This window comes from Cyprinodon tularosa, unplaced genomic scaffold (assembly GCF_016077235.1).
Source record: "Cyprinodon tularosa strain WSP-4 unplaced genomic scaffold, ASM1607723v1 ctg71, whole genome shotgun sequence".
Lineage (NCBI taxonomy): Eukaryota > Metazoa > Chordata > Actinopteri > Cyprinodontiformes > Cyprinodontidae > Cyprinodon > Cyprinodon tularosa.
The window spans coordinates 3,356,147-3,376,300 of NW_024039463.1; the positions used below are offsets into that span (position 1 = coordinate 3,356,147).

General features: G+C 37.7%; 1 protein-coding gene across 2 annotated transcripts in view; it reads right to left on the reverse strand.

Moving 5' to 3' along the window:
* tln2b (talin 2b) overlaps positions 1-20,154 on the reverse strand; it is a 138,493-nt gene that overhangs the window by 37,902 nt on the left and 80,437 nt on the right. For both annotated transcript variants that reach the window (XM_038268820.1, XM_038268819.1), the window contains exons 18-34: positions 19,344-19,511; positions 18,840-19,134; positions 16,696-16,862; positions 15,997-16,125; positions 13,338-13,451; positions 13,110-13,223; positions 12,888-13,022; positions 12,575-12,703; positions 11,418-11,520; positions 10,564-10,772; positions 10,013-10,132; positions 6,485-6,682; positions 5,865-6,004; positions 5,284-5,377; positions 2,927-3,016; positions 2,709-2,831; positions 690-833 (exon numbers count right to left, since the gene is read on the reverse strand). In XM_038268820.1, coding sequence (XP_038124748.1) covers positions 690-833; positions 2,709-2,831; positions 2,927-3,016; positions 5,284-5,377; positions 5,865-6,004; positions 6,485-6,682; positions 10,013-10,132; positions 10,564-10,772; positions 11,418-11,520; positions 12,575-12,703; positions 12,888-13,022; positions 13,110-13,223; positions 13,338-13,451; positions 15,997-16,125; positions 16,696-16,862; positions 18,840-19,134; positions 19,344-19,511 — 2,472 coding nt within the window. The remainder of the gene's footprint in view (positions 1-689; positions 834-2,708; positions 2,832-2,926; positions 3,017-5,283; positions 5,378-5,864; positions 6,005-6,484; positions 6,683-10,012; positions 10,133-10,563; positions 10,773-11,417; positions 11,521-12,574; positions 12,704-12,887; positions 13,023-13,109; positions 13,224-13,337; positions 13,452-15,996; positions 16,126-16,695; positions 16,863-18,839; positions 19,135-19,343; positions 19,512-20,154) is intronic.

A 20,154-nucleotide genomic window follows, 5' to 3' on the forward strand; every position in this document is an offset into this window, starting at 1 on the left:
GCAGTGTCCCACATTTGACAGGGTCAGATTATTAAAATTAAAATACAAAAAAAAAAAAAAAATAGAAAAGAAAAGAAAAAACAGCCAGTGCAAAACAAAGTCCAACCTCATGACCAGCCTTCACAGTAAACCCATAAGGAGACTAATGCATTATTGTGACTCATTTTTAAAAATCATAATAAATATATAAATAGGGTCTTGTTAAAAAAAAAAAAGTAGAAATTCACCAACAAGTTAAACACTTGAGATTCTTGTTCTAATTTTAGGCTTGAATCAAACCATAACATGGATTTAATGAGTTAGAAAGTTTGACAGTCAGGTTAATTTTCTACATTGTTGGTGTTGTGTTTAACAGCCGATCATCTAATGGTAACATGTACATTAATGTTTACAGCACAAGTTTTCAAAGCACAACATTACAATACAAAAAGACAAACCTGAAATGTCAGCAATTAAATGGCTAAGTGTTGTGCAAAGGCAATATAACCCAAATAAATGTTGAGTGAAGAAAAAAATTCAGAACCTTTGAAAGAGTGTATCTTTTGCTGTAAGAAAAGTTAAGGTTCAGGTATTCTAACAATTTTATGCAATGTAATCACACATATCTCACAACAGGAAGTCAAGAAGTTATATTTATACGATAGGAAATATTTATGTATTGTCTTATAGATTAAGATGTAGCATCTTACCTGTGACGGACTGCTGGCTGGATCCACTAAATTTTGACAAGCAGTCTGTATGGCTTGATGGGCTCTGGCGAACTGAATCGGATCCACCAGCCCCTCATGACCAGAGTGACTATTAGGATCGGAAACAGCTACAAGGTAAGAGGCCTAAAGAATTGATAAAAAAAAGGAAGTTATCTAACGTGTCAGTTTATTGAGGATTTAACCAGCAAAAGATAAGACAAAATAAATAAAATGTTAGAGCCTACCCATCTAAGCTACAAAATTTGACCAACATTCAAATTTATGCGACCCATGTCACTTAATGGCATTTAAAAGGACCGTCACACGACCAGTGTTGTAAGACCCTAATGCCCTGTTTAAAATTTGCAATCATTGCCTGGTGGAAAATATCAATACTGCCCTGGTTGTTTGGCTCTATCTGTGGCAGGCTGTGTACAGACTGGTGTGTTGAACAGATTAAACCTGTGATTCTCCTCAGTCCTTGCGCATGTCTGTTAATTTTAAGACGTTTTCTTTTTCTTCCATTTTACTTGAATTATGGATGTTTGTTTCTATTTAGTGTATTTTAAACTTTTTTGGCAAATTGGAATTAGAACTTTGGCAATGTAACTTCAAGTCAACAAATCAATGTGTCACTCTCTGGATTAATGACCTCCAGATGTTTTTATTAGATAAAATATCTCATATTTAGTGTGTGTATTGTGTTAATGTTTACTGGTAAATTGAATAAACTGATGTTGAGTTTAGACCAGAGGTCTTCAACAGGGGGTCCGCGACCCCTAGGGGGTCCACAGTGGTACTGCATGAGGGTCATGAAAGTTTTATATTTCCCACTGCAATGTTTTCCACTTATTGAAATGTCTTTAAATACACATTAACATGAATTCAACACGCTGTAGTAAACAGATAAATGGAGGCAGAAGATGTCTTTCAATCATCAATGTGCACATTCAGCAACACAAATGAGCTTTTTCACAACACCTCTCCCATCTACAAGGAATCAGAATCAGAAATACTTTAATAATCCCTTACTCCATATTAAATAAAGTGACTACAGGACCAGTTTGATATAACATACAATATATATAAAATGAGGTGGTCCCCGCACCATCTCGCCATCGGTTTGGGGGTCATTGAAGACCTCTGGTTTAGACTATTAATGTTTTGGCTCTTTATATGTCTTAAGAACTCTCAACTGATGGCAAGCTGGTAGAAGCTTTTTTTTGTTACTAGCAAAGAAAAAATAAGTGTGTTAAGGAAGGATACCTTTGAAAAAACAAGCTTCAAAGCGATTTACATCAAAACGTTTTAAACTTGTCAAATTACCTGAAATAAATTCCTTTTAATAAAAGTAATACATTAACTGTGATACCTAGGTATGGTTTGATTGCTGACTCATCCATTTAGTATAAGTGTTTTTGTTTTAGACTGACTTATGTTCCCTTCTAATTTCAAATTTAATGTACAATATTTTGTCAATTCAGCCACCGTCTGCGGTCATTATTCACTGCAATCAGGCTCAACAAAAGACTGTTCTTCTAAGTTCTGATCATACTGTATGTTTCCAGCTTACATTATATTTCAGAGAGCAACAATAATAATATCTCAAATAGTAATAAAAAGCTGGTTTAAACTGATGATTGATTGCGTTGTTAAATATTTGATTGATTGTTAAATATAACTTGGGGGTTTATCTAGAATAGAAGAAAATGTCAACAAAACATTTTCTCCTTGAAAAGGCAACAAGGATGCTATTTCATAGCTTGTTGGGTAGAATCCTGTAAAATCTTTGGAAAAACTTTATTTAACCTGCATGAGTCTAAATGGTTAAAAAGTAGTCCCTTAATCGTATCAACTTAGAGTTTTGGAAAAACTGTTACGATGTTTCATATTCTTTTCATGTAGTTTGGCTATGAATATTTTTTTCTTTTACAATATAAAGCAGTCTGGTTAGTTGTGTGAAAGTTATTACACTGAAAAGAGAAAAAATTCTGAAATCAAAGTGTGCTGTGATCTCACCTGTGCAGCAGCCTCGGTTAGCCCACACAGAGCTTTGGATGCCAAACTCACACTCTCCCCAAAGGCTAAAACATCACCTGTCTTACAGTGCTGAGAAATGCCTGCCATTGACTCTCCCAGAACCTGGGGTGCATTGAAAATAAAGAAAATGCACACAAACATTAAGCTGTTTGACAATTAAAGTACACAACAGTATGAATCATTTTGAACACCCGTACCTTCGAGTTCTCCATGACGCTTTCGATGCATTCAAAGTAGGAGAGTTCATTTACTGGCTCGTTGGGGTTGCCTAGGAGACCCCTGACAGCCTGTTCACAGATGGAGATGTTAATAACTTCAACAACTGTGAACACATCAATAAACATTTCTCCTTTAGTGCCACAGTAAATCTATCATGCAGTTAATTCACATATCAAAAAGCCATTCAATATAAATAACATGGATTGGATGATGCTTTAAAGATGAATCATATCAATTGGTGCCTTCAATTAAATTTTACTGTTGTTAAAATTAATGTTCAGTTAGGTAATAGTGTAAAAATATCGTTAAACCAAGCAGGCTAGAGCAGGTATAATACTTTGAAGTATTGAAGGTTCAATCAGTGCAAGCACACTTACTGGTAATCTTCAACAACGCTATGAGAGTGAGCAGATAAAAAAAAAAGACTACAAGAGGAACCAGTGACGAAAGAGGACAAAGCCCTCTCTACAAAATCCAACATTGCCTTTGTGTATCCTAACATGACCTTTGTTACATACCTTCTTCCCACAGCTATGTTTAATGAATTTAAATGAATTTAAATGAAATCCATATAGTCTCAGCTGAAGAAACATGTAATCTTAGGCACTTTATAAAGATGATTTAATGATATCATACAGAAATATTGGTAAAAAGCTTTTCTAGGGAAACTCAAAATTCACTTATGATTTAATTAGAAAAAACTTTCTTAATCCCAAGGGGAAATGAAATGCTGTAGTAACTTTTTTTTTTTTTATTCCAAGTTGTATATGTTGATAGCTATAGGCAAGAAAGATCTTCTATAGTGGTCTGTCCTGTGTGGGATCTTGAGAACTGTTTGACTGAAAACAGTCTGTTGTTGTTTAAAAATCTACTGAAGATGATGCTCAGCGAGCAAAACTAAATGCCAACAGCTAAATATCTGATCTTCAGAAATCAAAAATCCTGGATGACACCATCTGTTCTTTACAAGCACTGCCAACCCAACTCTCTTAAGTTTTACAGCTTTTTTAAAATCTCTATCTGCTTCTATGGTCAGAAAGCCTGGCAGAGACACTGGATTGGGGGATATGATCCTGCAGGCACGTTTTAGTAAAACGCACAACATTGCATTTTCAAGGTATTTTAACTTGTTTCTTAAAGATCTCACATTGCTTATTATGAATGATGGAAGAAACGTCTTGTTTTTCCTCTTCCTCTCTCTTCTCATTGCTCCTGCTCTCTATCCCTGGCACTTCTTTTTCAACTCAGCTAGGACTTGCAAAAGTATCTCAAGTATTATTTCAGATTTTAAAACATTAATAAACTGCTCCTGCATGTAAAAAAACAAAAAACAAAAACAAAACAACTCGCAATAATTGCAATGGTTATGCATGTCAAATGTGCATGAAAATATATTAAAATCATTTTAACTAGACAGCTTCCAACACCAGATGTAAAAAAAAAAAAAAATCACAATAAAAAGAAACTTTGATCCAAAGATTAACGAATTGAAGTACATAGAAAAAAAGAAAAAATAAGAAAAGGGTTTTGAAAAAAGCTACCACACTCCAACATGCAGTTGCCTAAAGACGCATGTTTCTACTATATTAATTCATGGATGACCGTGCAATGACATAAACAATTGGGTTTATTTGGTAATCTAAAATAACCTCCAAACAAATCAAAAAACACCTTAACATCTCAGCGTCACTCTGTTCAACCCACACAGAGTTTTATAAATACTTGGAGGAGGATAAGGTTAACATGATTTATAATGAAACTAGTAGCGTGGACAAAAAATATAATAAAATATGTTTTGTAAAACGTAAAAATGTAAAATACATATATAATCACAAAAAATATTCTGTGTGGAGCAAGGTCAAATTTCTTATGCTTTTAGATGAAAGATTTTTTGGCAAAAAAAATGGTAATTCTCATTGGTACAAAGCATCAATAAAGTTAAATGGAAGCACAGATATAAGCTTCCTGGTTGGCACAAGAATAACTCACACTTAGGATCCTTGAGAAGGGACCCCTTAATAAAGAATGCTATAAAATAATTGCAGAGACCGCAATTTCTACTCCATTTATCCTTAAGCCCAAAGGTTAGGAAAAAAATGAAGGCTTTGCATGATTTGCTATGTAGCAAAGTTGCAGATAGCAGTGGGAACAGTGCCCTTGGTGATAGAGGACAGAATAAGATATCAATGGGCATTTAAAAGCTTTAAATGAAAAAAAATACATAAAGATAAAAAACATAGTTCGAGTGGCATGTACATATATACATGATAACAAATGTGGATCCAAAATAATGTGTTTTGTCTGTGTGTGGTGAAATTAATCTAAGGATAGCTACCTCCAGCTCCCTCAAGGCGTTGTCACACTCTTTTTGTCCGGCTGCTTGCTGTGTGCAGAGCGTTATCAGCTGGTTAATGCTCTCCGTCACCGCCCTGAAACACACCAGCAATAGCAATACATCCTGTTAACTTTCATAATGGGGCATCTACATGGACACACAAAGATCCTAACTCCACTCAGACATGCTTTACGCTTCCCTATTCAAGCATGGCAGTGCTGGTCTCTCATTGTTATTGGTTAATACTGTGCACAGGGGTACAGAGATTGTCTGGAGTTTGTGTTCAGCCTTGCTGAGCACATACAAGCTCTAGCCAAGGCTTCCATCCTCCTAATTAGACAGAGAGAAGTCAGTCAGGCCAAAAGCCCGATGGGACCAGCTGCTTGGCTCTTCTCCTCTAGCAGGAGGATATGCACTCTCTTTAGTAAGATCAAATAGACATGTTGTGGGAGTGGCATACAGATTCAGTACAAATATGTTTTCTGTATCCATCACATCCTTCTTAATCAGGACCATATAAACACACAGTATCATGCATGGGCAAAAAAAAAAAAAAAAATTGCATTACTCATGTATCACACCTTGCTGCTACAGCTAGAAGATTCTTTGCATTGGCTGCACCTGGATCCACAGAAAGAGACTTGGCGGCCAATAGCAGCTTACTGGATGCCATTGAGATGTTCTTCAGATTACCAATGACTTGTATCTGGTCCTCTTTTGTCTTAACATACACAAATAAAAAAGAACACAGTTATTTTTATTATTTTTTTTTACAAATAGAATAAGATAAACATGAACAATTGACAGATTACAGATTAGACAACTGCTATCTTGGGATATTAATTTAAAAATAATGTTTTTAATGCCCTCTCTTAGTATTCTTTTTACAGGAGGTTCAAGATTAGGTGTCATGCTATGTCAACTTCGATTGCACACCATCTTTCCAGATGAATGAGTTAAATCACCAGAACAAGATCAAACTACATCTTATTAAAACTAAAAGGGTTGGAGCTATTAAAGACAATCAGTGTGCCCAAGTTAATAAGGTGAAAATGACTGATTGAGCAACATCTTAGCTAATAAGGTAATAAAATCATACAGTCCATATTCAAAGCTTCTAGAGCAAAGATGTTTTAAAGGCTCTGCTGAATAGCCATCTCTGTGGTATGTGAGGGAGGTAGCTGTCGATTGTGAAACCCACTTGGGTGTGTCCTGCCATCTCAATGCCAGCATCCAGGAACTCATCAAAGTCTTGGCTGAACTTCCCCGAGGCTGCAGCCAGCTGGCTACTTGTTCCACGGGATGAGTGGACGACCTCGCCTGCTGAGTGGTTGAGTTCAGCTGCCGTGTGGTTCAAATCAGTCTGGGCCTCCTGGAATGTCTTACAGCTGGGAGGGAGCTTCAAAGACAGGTCACACCATTAGGATTTGAGTACACATGATTGTTAAGAAAGAAGAAGCTTTGACAGTTCAACATACAGTCAGAGGTTAATAAATTCTTATACTAAATGACTGCAAAGCTTTCGTTTTAGTAATTCAAACAATAAATAAAAACTTTAATATCATACAGTATATCATGAATCAAGACTAGCTAAACTAGCTTCTTAGGGTGACACAATCATTGGGGAAGAACGCTGACCTGACAGTTGTCTAGCAGAAAGTCATTAACACTATAAACAACATTATGGACACTGGCTTTTTTTTATTTCCGGGAGAAATGAGTGGAAGGAAAAAGTGAGGCACAAAAAGTGAGAAAAAACATCAACTTGGAAATCCCCAGCATTGGAGGATTGTGTTGTAAAGCCTATTTAAGATGTGGGAGAGCTTCACAACATGGTGATTTTCAGATTCCTTCTCCTGAAACAGAGGAATGAGAAATATCGTACTTGGGTTCAGGAAAAAAAGGACTTCAATGTTGCTCACTATTCCATAATTTGTGTGATTCGCTTTGCATGGAATCAGTCTTTTGGAGCTGTTCTGAAGATATTTGGTTAGGTTATATCCAAGTAACGTCTTCGTATGGGCAACGACTTGAAGGCACAACCTAAACTGTTCATAATGTATTCTTTATGGTACACCAGCATTTCTAATCCAAATGACACAAAACTCATATGGGTGAGTAGCACATGATGTAATAACGTAAAATCAAGGGCTCATTGTAAAAAAAATGGCGTTCCCCTTTAAGGCAGCTGTTGCTGGGGATTCCATGTTACAGCGCACCATTGCTATGTGGCGGTCTGTACCAGACATGGGCAATGTGGAGTCAACAAGTCATCTCCATGTCATGTATTTGTTCTACCCAGCCACTGAAGCAGGTGAGTCCAATCTTCACCGTGAATTAACCTGTGCAGATTGGACTCACCTGGTTAATTGGCTGGGTAGATTAAATACATGACATGGAGATGACTTGTTGACTCCACATTGCCCATGTCTGGTCTGTACATCTCTGATGGCGAATAATATTTGAAGGCAAGATCGTAATCTTTATGAACTGACTGCACAGACAATATTTTGAGGTGGACTTTATCACTTAAAAACATTAAGACTATTATCTATACATTTATCACAGCAAATATAGCAAAGCCACACTCCACCACTGAACACAGGAGCAGCAGAAGCATCAGATGCAACTACTATACACACTTTACTGGAACACAGAAATGTAGTGAGCGATATACTGTAGAAAATTGCCGCAATCACTTGCTCCTGTCATGAGAGATGATGTTTCGCTTAATTATTCATTTCATTCACCTGTCTAACTCTGCCTGGTTTCTCATCATTGCTCATCTGATCCAACTGCCCCTGCATCTTTTTAATTTGCTTGCTCCCAGTCATCAGCACCAGATTCTTGTTCTCTTGAGCTAGTGGTGAGAGTGTTTTTAGGGTTCCTTGGTCTTTCTGATTTCATGATCCTGACTTGTTCTGCCTCTCAATCAATGAGCCTGCCTGTTCCCATCTGATCTAAACAGTGACAGTGTTCACCTGAGAGTTTCTGATTACTTGATCCTGGACTGTTCTGCTTCTCAATCACTGAGAATGCCCGTTCTCATCTGAACGGTTTGCCTGAACTGTCTTTGGACTCCTGGACCTCTGAGCCTTTCTATTCTGATCTGTTTGCCCTACCTGGCTTCAGACACCTGGAGCTCTGAGCCTGCCTGTTCCTGTTCTGATCCGTTTGCCTAACCTGGCTTTGGACTCCTGCATGTTCTCTGGGGCTGCATCATCTGTTGGCAGCCCACCGACTGGAATCAACCTTGTTCTCTGGGCACAGACTAAACTGTTACTTTTCTGCAGAGGTTCCAGCCTTTGATGCCATAGCCGCTGCAACTGCAGTTCCACAGTCCCTATTTAAAATAAATGCTTTCTGAGTATTCCCACTGTCTGTCTGGCTTTGAATACTGGGTCCTCTGTTCTGAGCCATGTCATCTGCCCCACCTGGAGTGAAAGCATGTTATAATTTGGACAGAAGGTACCCAGCGATATTTTGGAATGGGCCTTTGCTTGTGTGTCCACGCTGAGGGGGGTCTTTTTTCCTGGTATGGACACATTAGGGGCTACTTTTCTTTGAACCTATGGTGTATATATAGCAGCAATATCAGGTAATCATGTTCCATAATCTAGTTTCTCTTGCTTGAAGATTACGCTCTCAGCTAAGAGAGTAAGCAAGCTACAATCTCGGTCTTTCAGTCCTTCTTGTCTCAGATGGAGTCCAGAAGGGTGAAGGGTTGCTTTGTAGTTCAAAACCTTTGTTTAAAATGTGTTTTCCCATTCTGATTGCAGCCAACTACTGAGATTAACATGATTCCAGTTTAGGACATGTGAGATTTGATATATTTGTAAGTTATTTTGCACAATGTAGGCACAATAATTATTCTGTGTGTGAGGTATGGAGAAAATCAAACATGTTTGATTTTCAGTCGACCGTCGTGGGCAACATGCTCAGAGGGCATGCGCAAACAGGTATTCTTCTTCTTCCTCTCAGATGAAAACACAAAAAAATATAAAGCTAGTGAGCTTTATATTCCTCTTCTACTTGTTTAGCTTCCAGATAGACGAAGTCCGAGTAGCGCCATCTCACTGCGGAGCTGAGTCCAACGCGGTTTTTAGACGTACAGTGAGAGCAGGTAGTTCGTACATACATCGTGATCTGTGCATTCACACTGTATTACAAAACCCTGCAGTTTCATTGTACAGTGTGAGCTGTAGCTGCGTGCAATAATTGAAAAATAATCAATTATTGCACGCAATAACAGTGTATGCCCGGCTTAATAGCCTTGGAAAGATGCTCTGCATAAACAATGTTGAGATTCTATTGCGTATCACCGGGGGCTTTCTCAGCACTTTAGCACAGTCACATGTTTATCAACAAAATGCCACATAGTGATGCAGTAATTAATGTAAAATGAGCTCTACCACATTATTGTGTGCATCTACACCACAGTAAATAGTAACAAGTTTTGGAAGGCTCACTCATCAGAGCATGAGCTGGCTCTCTAAACTAAATTCTATATCTGAAACAAAACTCTACATTACTTCCCATCTATCAAGGCTGCATTTACTCGATTCTTGTATGCACCTCCTGAACGTACAAGAAACTTCTACCAATTTTTCCTTTCACTCAACTCAATAAATGTGCTTGCAGATGTTTTCTTGGGCAAAATCCTTTTTTTTTATGGAAAAGATGAAATAGAATAAATATTTATAGTATTAAAATCTTGACCAGGACTCACACAGTCTACCAGTAGCTTCTTGCTTGCTTCTCCAATGCTCCTGAGGGCCATATCAACATCTTTCTGGCCTGGTAGGCAGTTAACACAGTTATTCAGGGAGTGTGACACGGCTTTGGCTACCTGGAAAAAAAAAAAAAGAAACACAACATCTGTGTATAGACTGCCATTACCCAGTCTAACAGTGTGCTACATAATAAAGCCCAAAAGCAAAGCATCGCTATAATGGGAAACAGGGAATATATCTGAAATTCAAATTTAGCTCAAAGCTCTGTCACTAATTTTTGCTGCTGTCAAAGATTTATGCTAAACAATATGTTTATCTCTTCAAGGTCTGTGGGAAAATTAATGGTTTTATCCCTAAGGGAGGGATGCCAGGCAACAAAAGACTCAACAGAGAGAAAATAGTAACGCTTAGAGGAGATGATTGTTATGGAAAACCAGAAATGTTTACAAATCAGCAGCATATGGGAGAAAGGGACTGAAAAGAACAATGTAATTATTGTGGGACACTGATATTGCATTTGGGAATAAATTACAGGGACCTGTGCTACCTGTGCCAGTCTCTGCTGACTCTCAGCATCCCCTGGATGAACCAGAGCCTGATGTGCCTCGTGGATCAGCATGGCAGAGCCTTCCATCACATACTGAGCTGAGTCCAACATGGCAGCTGCAGCCTGAGGCTCCTTGGTGCTGGCTGCCACACCTCTGGCTGCTTGAGCCAATGTCCTTAAAGCCTGGGCTGTTTCTCGAGCAGCAACACCTGCAATAAAAATAAATAAGTCATCCACAATTTAAAAGAATGTAGCAAAGACAGACAGCAGATAGATGTGTATCTCTTCTTTCTTATATCCAACAATATTTCTTAAATTACTGCAGTGTTCGTTGTGAAAAACAGTCCGATCTCAGTTTTAGCTGTTATTGCAGCAGTGTTCAATAAATCAACTGAAACATACTATGACTGAACTGTGATACTAAAATGCATTCATTGCTTAAATTAATGAGAATCTATGCTAAATATGCCCCCCACGTAGGAAGTGCTCTTAAATTATTACACATAGAGCTAAAAAAGCATCAAATTGCATTAACCAGCAGAGTGGAGCCATTTGCTGATGAAATTTTAAATCAGTAAAAAAAGAGATTAATGAGCACCAAGCAGCACCCTAAGCCACAGTGTGAAATAGTGCTTGGAGACGTTTATTGTTGGAAATGCTGTTCCAAATCTATTGCTTCACTTAAAATCAGATATAACAGAAACAACTTTGATGGATTCCAAAATATTCTGTTAAAAACAATGAAAAAAAAATCATACACTATTAGCAATTTATTTGCTGTAATATATCAGTCTGCTGCGGTGACATGGGAAAGCATAGTCAAAGCATTTTGGATCTATTCAGAAGAGTGTTACCTGTGTAATGCTCATTGCCTTGTGCAGCACAGGTAAGCAGCTGGGCCATGGAGGAGCCGACAGCCTTTGATGTACTTCCCAAATCCTGAGCACACTTTTCCAACTGTGAGAATGATGCAGTGCATTATTAGTTCAATACTCTCTTTCAGCTTGTAGTTTATGCAACTTTAAATCCTAAACAAACCATTCAATGGTCTTAATGACATTTTCAGGGATTAAAATTTGTTAACTTTATGTTTAAACCTGGCATGTTTCGCAGTAAAATCCAAGGTGGCCGGCATTTGAATATCAAGGGCTAAACTGCCTTTGTTTGGCAATATGCAACCTTTTCTCGTGTGTATCAGCCAATAAGCTGCCCGCTTGAAACAAGCACATTGCTCCTAATGCAGAGCATGTACAAATGAAATCTCCATCAGAGTATTCATTTCTCCATGTGTGTATTTCTTTCTGTGAGGATTTTTTGGTCAAATTAGTAGTTCTTGTGCACGTTTTTTATATTTTGTGGCAACAAATTAGTATTTTGTGCATACAAATCAGTATGTATGAAATACATATGCCCCATCTCTATTTCCATCTGCATTCTGATCAGATATACAAAGTGATCACCAACCATCACCTAATTTTCCCTTTTATTCAGTATTTACTGAGATATATTGCAAAGAAACAAAAAAAATAATACACCTATCCATTCATTGAGGAAAATGGATCTACTACTATTGTGGATGAGGTATGGTCAGCTGTCTCTTGCAATAGTATTTACCTGCCTAAACATTAACATGTTTATTGACTTAATCTGATTTATTGATTGCATGGTATGATAATTATATATGTTAAATGACTTAAAGTTGTGCATAATTCGTAAACAAAAGACAACATTGCTTCTATAAATGTTTTTAATTGAAAACCTGACAAGTGTGGTATGCATTTGTATTCTGTCCCCCTTAATGATATACTTCTAAAAGAATCCTGTGCAACAAATCAAAGTTACCAAATTTGTAAAATATACACAGATGTCAATTTTTTCATGTTATTGTAAATAAAACTGTTTTTAAAGTCATAAGAACTTTGTTGAAGCCAAAATTGATAGAAAGCCCTGTTTTCACAGTGCCACAAGTCCTGAAAGGGGCACAGTAAACACATAGTCACTAAATACTGACCGTTTCTCCTGGAAGAGGTTTGAGCTGGCCATCAATCACAGACCTCTTTGCATCCTGGAGCTCACTCTTTAGCGTCTGTACTGTCTTAAGGGCAGAATCAATCTCCAAAGGGCCACAAGCTTCGTGGGCCTTTAGATAACATCCAAGCAAAACTGTTACTCAATGTCGGTTATGCAGAATAGATGGAATGCAAAGCTAAAAAGGCAGCTGACATCACAAGATGTGATCAAAATGGAGTTTAATTTAAACACAAGAGCCAGCAAATACTATGTCAGTCAGATGAATCTTGCTATCTTTTTCATTGTTACGATACCTTCTGCATGGCCGTCCTGAGCTCTGCCAGACAGGTTGCTAAATTCTTGGCACACTGCCCCAGTTGCATAGCAGCAGCCTGTTCGGCCACTGTCGGTACAGCAGACTTTGCAGAGGCAACCATCTTACTTCCAGGCTGAGGTGTAAAGATAGAAATATAAAACTCAAATTATAAGACAAAGGTTACAGAAGGTCATTGACAATTTCATGGTCACATGCCTACCTGCAAAAAGCTTTGGCTGGCCATGATGAGGGCTAGCTGAGGGCCAAGCTCCTCTGGCTGGGCCTGGCTGCTTCTCATTCCTTGCACCAGCTGGGGAATACTGTCTGCTACTGCCTGGAATGAAAATATTAATTCTGAATTATTATATGTTCCACTAAAATTACTTTTAAAAAGTCATATAAAAGAACGCATCAAAATGTGTGCATAAGAAAGACTGTACTACTGTACCTTGCAGCTGTGTACTAGCTGCTGGTGTGAAGCAGTATTTTTGTTGGAAGCAGCAGCATTTTGAGCAGCTGCTATGGTCTGAGTCGCTGCAGCCGCTGCCTGCTTAGCAGCTATCTGTTTATAAAACATAAAAAATAAGAGAATTTAGTCTAAAACAAAAAAGGGGTGCTTGGCAAAGAGGAACATCATGTATATTTGTTAATATAATGATATGCTGCTGTGTTCTGGCTCAGAGTTCTAATAACAGAGAGAGGAGTCCCTGACTAAAAACCTATGAGAGAGAAGAGGAAAAGATCCAGTCTTTTCAAAATCCAGTTTTTTATATAAATTGTTCACTATAGTCTTCCTTAATTTAGTTATTATACTGTATGTGTACATATATATATATATATATATATATATATATATATATATATATATATATATATATATATATATATATATATATATATATATATATATATATATATATATATATATATATATATATATATATAATGTGCCTATGTGCCTATAGGGTGACCTGGTCAAATGACAAAAAATTTCAGCGAGTAAGAAACTTTCAATAAAATTTTAATTTGAAAACCTATTTGCTCTGATCCACAAAGGTACGTATCTAAAAATTAGAGTTTCTCTTAAGTAAATACACCCCTAATTTAAGTTGGATAAATGCCCCTTAACAAGTTGAAGAGAAGCCGCACACTATTAGACTGGGTATCCCCCTCTCATCTGATAAGAAATTATAAAGCCAATTTCACTGGTTGATTTTAAGAAATAATCAAAGATTTTTAACAGATATGATATGGATTCATTGTAATTTTTTATGTCAGCCTGACCTATCGGATCAAAAAATAGCCAACATGTTGATGATTTTGCATTGAAAAAAGTCTGTTGTGTCCAAATACTAAGCACATGACCTCAACTAACACATCTGTCAAAACAAGGATTACAAAGTTTAACATCAGCATGTTCTGGAAGGGTGTAAAAAAAGGAAGGAAGTTGCCCCAAAATAGAAGCTCAATAAGTTTCACAGAAACATGAAGCTGCACACAGACAATCCAAATCCTTTCTGGTTTTGAAGTTTTGGGGACAGAGAAAAACAGGGAGTAAGCTTATTCATCACAATAATGACAATTATGTTTACAGGAGTCAACATCAAGGTTTTAAAGCTAAGAACACTGTATCCATTACCATGGATATGGGTGAAATCATCAGGCTGAATCAATCCCACAGCCTTAACTCTGGGTTCCTGAGCAAAACCCTTAACCCCCCGACTGCTCCCTGGGCACCACACAATGGCAGCCCACTGCTCTTCAAGGGGATTGGTTAAATGCAGAGATAAATTCCTCCAATGTGAGATCAATAAAGTTCAATTTTTATTATTAGGCATCTGGAATGTTCTCAGTTCAAACCATATTACAAACGTATAGATTATGAAAACGCCTTTGCCAGGAAACCAGTTCAAATTCTTAAAATGAAAAGGGGTATTTTACCCAGAACTACGCTAGAAGTTTATTTATAACTATAAAAGAGTGTGTATTTACTGTAATTAGCAAAAAAAAAAAAAAAAAAAAAAGCTTTTATGCCATTATTAGAGGGGAAATAATTTATTTGAATCGATATATTTAAACTTGAATCTTTGTAGATAGAAGATTATGGATCATTATAGGTCCCTGTATGGAGAGATTCTAGATCTTAAACAATACATAAAATCTTTCACAGTGAATTAATTTAAACTTCATTTAAGTTATTTGGTATAAACTTAACAACCTAAAAGAAGTTCAATTGCAACATTAAAAGCCCAGTCTGGTCATGACATCTACCTTGATGATGAGTGACACAACAAATATGACCAGCCTTAAAAGCTGGTCATATTTGATAGGGAAAATTTAGATAAGAAATGAAAAGAAATAAAAAAATCAGACATTTACAGAATACTAAATGTCAAGAAAGTGAGCTTATTGACAAATAAGTAAGGCAGCATTGGTACCATGAGGGAGTCCAGTAGTGGTGAAAGTACACTGAAAGATGCTGCTTATGTTATTGTGGTTAATATTTCATACAGAAGAAAAGATCTAGACACAACAATGACTGCGACTGAGGGAAATTTATTTTGTCTTGACATTGCAAAACGGGGGGCTCTGGAGTTGCCTAAATGTTTCAGAGATAATTGTTACAAGCACACTCTGAGATTAATAACATTGTTTTAGACTGGCTTACATGCAGCTGTGATGGAGGTTACCATTAGCACCATTACTGTAACCATCCGATGCAAGGAGTCAGGCTGAGATTCCTGTCTGATAGGAGGCTGATCCCAGCCCCAGGGTAATGAATAGTTTATGTGCCCGGGGAAATTGAACACTGGACTCTCTAAGCCAAAGGGTTGGTCGTCTTCAGGGGGCAAACTGATATTTAGGGCTAAACACAGATCTTTATACAGATAGTTCCTTCAGAGTATTAAAGGGATTTATATCTCTCTGTGGTGATAAAAAGACATATCAGAAAAAGGTGACCTTCCTTTGAATTTCATATCTCAGCGATAGGAAATATCCCTCTGTCTTAATTAAAAGGACAATTGGTAACAATTTATTGCGTGAATTCAGGTTTAACAGCATGGAAGTTAACAGGAAGAAAAAAAATAAATCTTCTGGTAACTCACCTCCAGTCGGTTGACTAGTTTTTTCTTTATGGCGTTTTGAGCTGCGGCATTAGTGGCAACTCGTAGTCCCTCAGCTGCCTCCCTCAGTCTCTGCTGCTGGTCCTCATTCTCTGGGTAAGCAGCTGCTCCCTGATGGGCAGATATACCCAGACAATTATGTATATATGTGAAAATAAACAAAAGCTGTAGCAATGCATGCTGTAGATACAGAAAATAATGAGTATCTAGATCTTTGAAATATTAAGCTTAATAACTCTGCCCTGCCTGTGTTGTATGACAAATGCAAAGAAACATTTAACTCTGTCTCCTTTCAGTTTCCAAGGAAACCGTCAGTGCCAGATCCTCTCTTGCTCTTTGATAATGGCAGTGATGTGGTGATTAATATGCCACAGATTAAAAACATCTTAACAAGCTACACGCCGCACTTCTGTTGCATGGGTATTTCTCATAGATAATGCCCTGCTCGACAGTGCCAGGGGCTCATTAAGAGACACATGCTGCATAGTTTCATACTGGATGTAGAATCAGATGGTAGATATCAGCATAAGGAAGTAGAAAGACTTGCATTAGTGATGTTTAAAAGTGAAGTTCAAGGCCATATTTTTTATCATTAACTAAGGGAAAATCACAGAAAGCATAAAACGTACATGAAGCAGCATCCAACTTTTTGATTGGCTTAAGTCAAGGTAAATGTGTCACCTTTGCAGCCTCCACCATTCGAGCAGTGGCATCTGCCAGCAGTTTGGCGGCAGCAAGAAGCTTCTTGGAGTTGTCAACATCAACCTCTGCCTCAGCATCTGACCTCATGGCATTGACCAAGTCTGAGGTAGCTTGGGCCAGCACACGAGCTTGACGGACCATCTCACCTGTTTAGACCAAAAGGCAAAGTTTATATCAGTATACTGTGAGCCCCGAAAAAATACATGAAGCAGCAGATTGTGGATTATTATGGCTGCAGCTGGGACATACTTTACAGACATTTTGTATAAAGGAAACAATTCTTTATTAAAACACACAAAAACAACATCATTCAAATGTACAAGTTGGTAAGTAGCATTCACACTTGTGCTAAACTTTAAGATGAAAAAAAAAATGCAGCTTTTAGTTAATAATACTGAAGAGACATTAGACTTTCAGGTATAACTATATGGGGCTTTACCTGGAGATACACTAACACTGTTACTACAAAATATTTAGTGAAAACCACTGGTAACTTTCTGCTGTAAAGTTCAGGTCTCAACCATCAAAGCAGATAGATCATGCTGACTTGTTTCTGCATTACAGCTCAGTTGATACAGTGCAACGCCTGCTGCAGGCAGAGCATGAGGTTAGCTATGGGTTGGCAGGCACAGCAGAAACAAACAGAGGATTAAAAGTCCGAACTGGGTGTATGGTGTCTCTGCTAACCACAATTTTTTTGCCTTTAGTAAAGGCAATTGAAGCTTAAATTACAACACAGATGCCAACCTTTAAAAGAAATGAAAATTACAAAGAATCAGGATTTGAACAACAACAACTTGGTAGCAACAAGATAAAAACACATGAATGACGGAAGCATTAAAATGAAATAAGCCAAAATACACTTGATAGAAACAATAAAAGCTGATAATTATAGCAATGACTACCTATACAAATATTATGTTTTCATTTAACTAAACTGGAAAATTCTGAATACTTGAAATACTTAAAATATAAGGCAGTTTATAAAAAAAAAAAAAAAAAAAAGTCTTATTTTAGAAATCTAAAATCTCTTAATATCTAAGATTTTCATGTTTATATCAGGGCTTTTACTGGCCATTGGGCATACAGGGCATACTGTATGCCCGGGCGGCCAACGGCCATTTGTGGGCTGGCCCAAGGCTATCATAATGTAATAAAAAATGTATTTATCAATCAATATTCAATATATTATTATATATTAAATAATTTATCATCTTAACAAAGAATAATCTAATTAAATGATTTGAGAGTGATTTATATCTCTATTATGGTCTTTACAATACCACAATTTGATGTTGATTTTATATGTTTGACTAAGGATTTTATTTAAAATAACTGATCAGTGGATAAAATCAGTTCCTCAATATTTAAGCAGCCTTTCTACCAAATCTTGTTTTAATGCCTGAGTGTTTTCTTTCACTATATATTTATTTTTGAAATTCTGTGTGTCTCCCCATAAAATATGCTGTTGCTAACCATAATGGGCCGCCATGGCCCAAAATGTCCAGGCCATTTTTTTCATCATTTTCACCTTTATGTCCTGCAGTGGAAAGTTTCTATTGACTCAAACTAATGTGCAGAAAAAGAAATGTGTGGGATGAATGCAACACCTCCCCACATGTTTGCCATTAAAAGTTAGGTTTCCTAAATTCCACCACATGCTCTCAATTATTCATTCTATAAATGTCAGTAGATTTCAAAGTGCTCTACAACTAATGTATGTAATCATATGAAATCTAACTTTTCTCTGCATTGAATGCGTACCTTGTGTTTGGAATATTTTTTTAAGCAAACTGAAGAAAAATGTTTGTCTCTTCAGACAAGTGCTAGAGTCATATGTTTCCTGTTAACTTCCAGAGGCTCTGTATTGCTGATTAAGACCAGACTGAGAACTCTGTATAAGCTTTGGATGAAATGTCTACTACGACCCCTCAGGAATTAGACTCACTTAAAAAAATCCACTGAAAAACTACAACCTGAGCTTTGAACATGGACTTTTTCAGGACCATTTGGAGATAATATCTAGTCCCACTGCATATTCAAAACATAGCAGAACAGGTAAACTCAAGACAGGTGTCTGTAGGGATCAACTAATTTCTGTCAGAACAGCTGCTGCCACTCACCCGCATCACCCATGGAAGTGAAAATATTTTCAGTCACATTCATAATCGTGTCTGTGGCTTGGTCATAGCGTCCGATGGGCTCCCCGCAGCTGGCATAGTGGCGGACGTGTTGCAGCAGGTCGCTGAGGGCCTGGCTCACCACACCAGCTGCTGCTGCGACCTGTTTCAGCAACTCGCCGTCGTTGCTAGCTGAGCGGCAAGCTTTGACGCAGGTCTCCACGGATCGGTCCACCAGCTTCCCAGCCTCGACAAGCTGTTCCTGACAAACTGGGGAGCTGATGGTGGGGCTCACCACCTGTACAACACACAAAGGATGACAGCAGCTAAGACAAATCAAGACATTTTACTATTAAGCAGAAATCTACAGTTATTTTTCCATCATTTAGAAATGCTAGTTAGGTACACCTTTCAAAGACCTTTCAAACATTATCATTTTGCATCAGTAGCAAATTCAAATCCCCATCTGTCTGTAAGTCACGAGAGCAGAAAATTCAAAGTGTGTACCTTGGTGCAGGCAACCAGTTGGGAGGTAGACAGGGCACACTGGGTGGCAGCTGCAATCACTCGGTTCTGCAGTACAGTGTCCTCGGCCACCTGGGCCACATTCTTGGCCTTCAGGACTAACATAGCAGCTGCATTGGCCACCGCTTTGGCCAGATTCATCAGGGTGTCCTGCAACATATTAATCAGTGTCCTTCACAGAAACAGAACACAGCTGTGGACGTGTGACTGAAGAGAGGTGGAGAGTAAATGCTTGCAGTCCATTTTGTTCAAACTGATATAATGTGACTAGTACATGACAAATGTAAAAGGAGCATCAAGACTTCAAACAGCAAGGACCAGGGTATGTGAATATTAAGTCATAATGACATGATCAAATATAGGAGCATAGTTAAATATTCATAGAGATTTGACGGGAGTGTTGGCCTAGTGGCTAGAACAGTGCACTTGTGCTCTGAGAAGGTCCCCAAAGCCGGCAATCTGGGTTCCTGAGCAAGATCCTTACCCCAACACTGCTCCCCAAGGGGATGCAGAGGTGCATTTCTACAGTGTGAGATTAAAAAAGTTTAATTACTTATATATTTTTTTTATATAAATTAAATATTCATTGACACTGATGATGGCTGATTGGCAGTTTAGAAATACAACCTTTTCCAGGTCAAAAAATGCATTATACCAAAGCAATACGAGTTTGATCTACAGTTAGCTACTTTATCAATGCAGTAAATGGTAAATGGCATGTACTTATATAGCGCCTTTTTTCAAGTCAGGAGACTTGACCAAAGCGCTTCACACTACATTCATTCACCCATTC